We start from the raw sequence: 7,199 nt of genomic DNA, 5'->3' as shown, positions 1-7,199 counted from the left end.
CGGGAATTTTCTGCCGTTTACATCTGCGCTGTTTACATTCCACCAGATGCTAATGCTAAGCTAGCGTTAGCACAATTGAGCAGCAGCATCAATAACAGCCTGGTAGCACACCCGGACAGTGTCTTTATTGCGGCTGGGGATTTTAACCACGCGGACCTGAAATCTGTACTTCACAATTTCCACCATAATGTGAAGTGTGCTACCAGAGGAGATAGAACGTTGGACCAGGTGTACACCAACATGGCGAATGCGTACAGAGCCCAGGCTTATCCCCACCTGGGTCTGTCAGACCATCTCTCCCTTCTGCTACACCCAATATACACACAAAAGATCAAGAGCACTGGGATTACAACCAAAACCGTGAGAACATGGCCGCAGGATGCTATTCCGATGCTTCAGGACTGTTTCCACTGCACAGACTGGGATGTATTCAAGGTGCAGGACACTGACAATCGTGTCGCATTGGACAGTTACACCTCCACTGTCTTGGACTACATCTGTTTCTGTGTGGACAATGTAACAACTTGGAAACGATTCCGTGTGTTCCCTAATAATCCACCCTGGATGACACACGGAGTTCAACAACTTATTCGAACGAGGAACAACGCTTTCAAATCCGGGGACCAGGAGGCATACAGTGCTGCCAGGGCCAACCTGAGAAGAGGCATCAAGACTGCCAAGCAGCAGCACAGGAGGCGTATCGAGGCCAGGTTTGAGAACAACACAAACCCAAGGCAAGTCTGGGAGGGCATCAGGGCTATCACGGACTACAAAAGAAGAACACCATCACCCTCAGCCGACAGTTCTACTCTGGCTGAGGATCTAAATCTCTTTTATGCCCGTTTTGACAGGGAGAACACCGACCCTGTCCTGTCCCCTCTCCCCTCAACCAATCCTGCTCCAGTCCTGAGCACTCATGAGCTGAGGCGTGTGTTCCGGAGCATTAACACCAGGAAGGCGGCCGGGCCAGATGGAGTGCTGGGCCGGGTGCTAAAAGACTGTGCTGCGGACCTGGCGGACGTCTTCACCTCTATATATAACACCTCGTTGTCCTGTTCACTGGTACCATCCTGTTTCAAAGCAGCAACCATCGTTCCCATCCCAAAACAGTCAAATGTCACATGCCTGAACGATTTCAGACCTGTGGCACTCACCCCCATTCCCGCCAAATGCCTGGAGAGACTGGTTATTAAACACATCAGAGCTGCTTTTCCACCATCCCTGGACTCGCACCAGTTTGCATACAGGGAGAACCGGTCAACCGAGGATGCGATCGCCACAGTGCTGCACACATTACTGAAGCACTTGGAACACAGGAACACCTATGCACGGCTCCTCTTTGTAGACTACAGCTCGGCTTTTAATACCATCCGGCCATACAAACTCCATCCCAAACTCCACCAACTGGGACTTAACTCCTCTCTGTGCAACTGGATTGTGGACTTCCTCACTAACCGTAGACAGAGTGTCAGAGTGGGTAAGAACACCTCTTCCACCCTTGTGGTCAACACCGGTGCCCCTCAGGGGTGTGTCCTGAGCCCTCTGCTATACACTCTCTTCACCCATGACTGTATTTCCTCCTGCGCGTCCAATCTCATTGTTAAGTTTGCAGATGACACTACAGTGCTCGGACTTATATCCAACAATGATGAGACAAACTATAGGACAGAGGTGCAACAACTAGAGTCATGGTGCCACGACAATAACTTGGTCTTAAACACCAAAAAGACCAAGGAGATCATTGTAGATTTCCGGAAGAAGGGTCATAACAACCATCTGCCTCTCTTCATTGGCAGTGAGGCGGTGGAGAGGGTGAGCAGTTTTAAATTCTTGGGAGTAACTGTGACCGAGGACCTGTCCTGGGGCAACCATATCACCTCAGTTGCACGGAAGGCCCAACAGTGCCTCTACTACCTGAGGAGACTGCGGAGCGCACACATTCCCAGATCTCTGATGTTGAACTTCTACAACTGTGCCATCAGCAGCGTTCTGACGTATGGATTTCTAGTGTGGTTCCCCAGCTGCACCAAGGCCGATCAGCAAGCACTCCAGCGGGTGGTGAAAGAAGCTGGCAGAATTATTGGAACAAGTCTGCCAGGGATCAGTAATATCTTCCCCACTCGCTGTCTGAGGAGGGTGCACAGTATCCTGCGGGACCACTTTTTTCAAATCACTTTTTTTTTTATTGTCACATCACATGTGCAGGCACACTGGCACAGCACATGCGAGTGAAATTCTTGTGTGCGAGCCCCACAAGCAACAGAGATGTGCAAACACAACAACACAAACGAGCAAAATACAAGAATGGCCAACCTGAAACTAATAAATATATGTACAATATATAATAGTGTATGCATTTCTGGATGTGTATACTAAATATTTTCCTACGTGTGTGTGTGTGTGTGTGTATACACATTTTTACAAATTAAATAGTAAAAAAATAAAATAAAGTAATAATAATAATAATAATAATAATAATAAAATATATAAAATATACAGAGTTGAATATGTGCAAAACAAGTGGCATTTATATACAGTGTGGAGTGCATAATGTTGAAGTTCCAGTAGTGAAGCTGAGGTGTCTATGACGTGTTCAGCAGTCTGATGGCCTGATGGAAAAAGCTGTCTCTCAGTCTGCTGGTACGGGACCGGATGCTGCAGAACCTCCTTCCTGATGGAAGTAGTCTGAACAGTTTATGGCTGGGGTGACTGGAGTCCTTGATGATCCTCCCCGCTTTCCTCAGGCAGCGCTTCCTGTAGATGTCTTGGAGGGAGAGAAGCTCACCTCCAATTATCCGTTCAGAGCACCGCACTACTCGCTGGAGAGCTTTGCAGTTGTAGGCGGTGCTGTTGCCATACCAGGTGGTGATGCATCCAGTGAGGATGCTCTCAATGACCAACATCACCCTGCGCGCCACCTTTTCCATCTGCTGCCCTCAGGGAGAAGGTACAGGTCTATACAGGCCAGAACATCCAGACTGGCCAACAGCCTGTATCCACAGGCTGTGAGGCTCCTGAACTCTCTGCCCCCCTCTCACGGACAATAACCATATCCAACTTCTTAATAGCAATGAACTGGTCTGCATTGGTGCATCATATCTTTATGTAAACAGTGGCCAGGTTGAATGAAGCAAACTCCCGCGGAGAATAAAACGGTTTGCAGTGAATAAAAAGGTATTCCAGAGAGGGAGAGCAGTGCTGAGCAATCACTGTTACATCTGTGCACCAGCCACTATTAATGTAGAAGCAGACACCTCCACCTTTGGTCTTACCAGAAAGAGAGGCCTGCCGGTCCGCGCGCAGCAGATGAAAGCCCTCCAGCTTGAGCGCGCTGTCCGGGATGTCCTCACAGAGCCACGTCTCCGTAAAACATAACACACAGGAGGAGGCAAAGTCTCTGTTCATGCTTCTCATCAGGGCCAGTTCGTCTGTCTTATTCCTGAGTGATCGTACATTGGAAAGGAAGATCCCAGGAAGAGCAGTTCGCAGTCCACGTCTCCTCAGACGCACGAGTGCGCCGGCTCGCTTACCTCTCTTTCGGCGTCTCACCACCTTAACTAAACTCTGTAGCCGGTCACTGTGGTTTGTCCCAGCAGCTCTTAGGAAACAAACTGCTAACTTCAGTGTCAGCACACACTGTTAGTAAACTATGCAACACTGAATTCAGGTTTCAGTTGTGTTAAGTTGTGAAGTTGTGATGAAAGTCTTCTTACTGACACAGGTAGGATGGTCAGGCGTCCTCTGTTCCTTCACCGTTCATGAACTGTCACTTATAAAATGCTGCCAAACATCAACTACACTCAATAACTAAACGTGTGCAGGTTAAAGTGATGGACGCCCAGATCTGCACTCCAAATACAAACAGACTAAAGGTGTTTCCTCCAGAAACAAAGACAATATTTACAAAGGTCTCACAGGTAAATTGTGAGCGATCACAGCAGCATCTCATCCTGACTAACAGCTTTTAGATGCAGGGAGAGCGTCGTGGTTCAGAGGTGGTTCAGCAGATGATGAAGGCCTTTCTGTTGCATTGTGTAGTGCTGTGGAGGCCATGATGGTCGACTGGGTCTGCTTCTACTGAACTCACAAACACTTCTGAGGTATTTACACCTGAAGCCTCATTGAATGTGAGTCAGAAACAAACGGCTCAGCTGTGATTAATGGATGTTTCCCTGCATTTCTATTTTCACACACTTTATTTCTTACAGCAGGAAAACTGAACAGAATGTATGTAAGAGGTCAGAGTGAGGATGACGTCACTTAATACAGGAAATACATGTTTGTCTGTTTTGATGATGAAGGACTTCTTCAGCTCTGTAAACAGCTACACTTGAGAGGACAGAGGTGATTTCATGGATCAATAACAATGTGTTTATCAGCTTTCATCATCGCAGTGCAGACATGACGTCAGATCTATCAGAGTGAAGGCCGTCTCTCTGATGATGTCACAGAGCAGAGTCCTTCTGTCCAATAAAGGATCTCAGATCAGCTGCTGCCATCTTGTGGCCACAGTTGGTTACTGTCTCTGAAAGTTGTCTCATGTTTCCTGTTGTCCTGCTAACAAAGGCTGGAGCTCATCATGCTGAGAGGGCAGCAGCATTTTGTGGCTCTTCACACATGTTCATTATATTCTGATGATCCTGGATGGAGACAAACTACAGATAAGTGTGTTCAGCCCAACTAGTTTATCTCATTACAGCAGTTTGATGTTTCCCTTTGAATCCCCCTGAAGATCCTGACAGTGAAGCACGTACATAATACTCCAGCCTTTCAACTCTGAGCTTATTTAGTTCTATTAATACACTGAAATCTCATTTGTGTCATGAAGAAAGTCTTTAATCAAACAGAATTCAAAGATCAGAAACATTTCATATATGGAGTTAAACATGAATCATTGTTTCAACAACATATTTATTGTTGTCATAAACAGACAAGAAGACAACAACAAACTGCTCCTCCCATTCAACACATGTCAGTCCATATCCCAGCAAACTAAATCATCTCCATTTACACATCAAATAGAAACATGAATCACTTGTAATGATTAGAAACTTTATAGAATTTCAAATCTAGTTTGGGGAGTCATTCAGTGAGAAACAGTGAAATGATTTTCCATGTGAAAAGGTGGACAGCAGAAACAGAAAGAAACAGTGAAACTAAAAGAGAAACAAAGAGCTTTGGAACAACGAGGCAGCAGGAGGACAGCTGCAGTTTAACAGCTTCAACTCACTGACAGGAAACAACATTAGAAACATCATCATCCTCAACTCATCTGCTGCACTGACACTGACACCTTCAACGGACACACCTTCACTTTATCATTAGTGTTAATGTATGGAAACATCCTGTGAGTGAAAGTGTGTGTGAAGGTGTGTATGTGTGTGTTAGTATCAGGATCAGAGAACGACAGCTTTCCTCTGTTCCAGTCCAGATTCACTCTGATCCTCTGGAGCTTCTTCTCTACTGAGAGAGCAGTGACACCAGCTGATGGTGAGCATGCTGAGTATTCACCTTCATAGAACCCTATTCTCCATAATCCAGACAGCATGTATCCCTTCCTCTGCACAGACTCTGCTAACACACCCAGTCTCCACCATGTACTGTCTCCAACATCAACATCCCAGCTGTGAGTCCCTGAGTTAAAGCCCTCAGAGCCCAGGACAGAGCAGTAATAATCAATCCTCTCTGGATTATCAGGAAGCTGCTGCCTCTCTCCTCCTCCTCTCACACTGGTCAGATCTTCAGACAGGATGAGTTCTGGATGAGCAGTGTTTGGGTCCAGGATGAGAGGAGTGTAGGAGACCATGTCCTTCATGTTGTTCCAGATGTTGAAGGTCAGGTTGCCCAGGTGTTTGGCCTGGTCTATCAGAGCTCCTGAGGGCAGCTGTGGATCATCCAGCAGGGGGCAGCGCTGGACTCTTTCCACTGCAGCCTTGTAGTTGTGCAGGAATGAGACGTCTTCAGCTCTCAGCTCCTCCTCTGTGGCTCTGACTGTGTCTGAAAGAGCTGCTATCTCTCTGCTCAGAGCCTCCATCTTCTCCTTCATCATCCCACTCTTCTGCTCCTCTTCCTCCCTCAGTGCAGCCAGCCTGGCCTCCTCTTCCTCTGCTAGAAACTGATGAAGCTTCTTAAACTGCTCCTTAATCTGCCTCTCTGTGTGTCGGGCCTGGACCTTAATGTGTTCTGCTGTTTGATCAAACTTCACTTGAACTTCTTCACAAACCTTTAACTTCTTCTTTAAGGGCTCCAGAGTTTCCTGAAGTTCCTTCTTGTGTTGTTGTGCAGCTTCATCGATGGGTCTGAATCTGTGATTGGTGTGTTTTTCTGAGTCTCTGCAGATGTGACACACTGGCTGCTGATGGTCCAGACAGAAGAGTTTGAGTTTCTCAGAGTGCAGACTGCAGAGAGCCTCTGAAGCTCTCTGATCTCTCTCCTGTAGGAACGACTCACACAGGTTCTTTAAAGCTCGGTTTAAAGGTGGATCATCCTTTGAAGATCTTCTCTTACAAACTGGACACTCGTGTGTTGGTCTCTCTATCCACCATCTCTTCAGACAGTCTTTACAGAAGCTGTGGCTACATGACAGAAGAACAGGATCTCTGAAGACCTCCTGACAGACCGGACAGCAGAGATCCTCCTCTGATCTGGAAGCCATTGAGTCTGTGAGTGAAGCTGGAAACAGCAGACAGGAAGTACAGTCAGTCCTGGCTCCCCTCCCTCCTCTACCACCTTCACTGAAACTTGCTTTGAGTCGTGTTTTTGCTCAAACTCACATTCAGTGTGTGGAGCGTCAGCAGCTTGAAGCAGCAGTGTTGGAGTTTTCCACTTTTCTCTCCTGTAGCTGGACTCACTCAGAGGAAGCTGCTAGTTTGGTCTGAGCTCAGTCTGATCGTCTGTGCGTCTCTCTTTACTGAGGACAAAGAACTTCCTGTTTCCTGGTGTCGGGATGAAATATTATTTTACTGCTACTATTAATAATCATTATTATTATTATTGTTGCATCACTTATGATTTATCATTATCATTTCATTGACACATTTATTGAAACTGTTGTTACATTAAAGTCTGTATTTCAGGTGTTAGCATAAGCACATAATAATCTTTCATTGCAGGTGCAACTGTAATCATGTTATACACATATGGCATAAGTAAAGAGTTGAAGCTCGGCCAAGTTAATTAGTGGTTCGAAGCTACGGGCA

At 46.4% G+C, this 7,199-nt stretch overlaps 1 protein-coding gene across 1 annotated transcript; it reads right to left on the bottom strand.

Annotated features, from left to right (window-relative positions):
• Nucleotides 1-4,814: 4,814 nt before the first annotated feature.
• LOC309701975 (nuclear factor 7, ovary-like) lies at nt 4,815-6,929 on the bottom strand. The gene is made up of 2 exons (XM_082526327.1): nt 6,774-6,929; nt 4,815-6,672 (listed from the first exon to the last, which is right to left on the bottom strand). Exon 2 carries the CDS (start codon nt 6,653-6,655, stop codon nt 5,264-5,266), a length of 1,392 nt encoding a protein of 463 aa, XP_082382453.1. The 5' UTR covers nt 6,656-6,672; nt 6,774-6,929; the 3' UTR covers nt 4,815-5,263.
• Between the last annotated feature and the right edge of the window lie 270 nt (nt 6,930-7,199).

Source organism: Aulonocara stuartgranti, assembly GCF_965226115.1.
Source record: "Aulonocara stuartgranti genome assembly, chromosome: 3".
Lineage (NCBI taxonomy): Eukaryota > Metazoa > Chordata > Actinopteri > Cichliformes > Cichlidae > Aulonocara > Aulonocara stuartgranti.
Note: the sequence above shows the minus strand (reverse complement) of the source record. Positions and strands in the feature narration are given on the sequence as shown.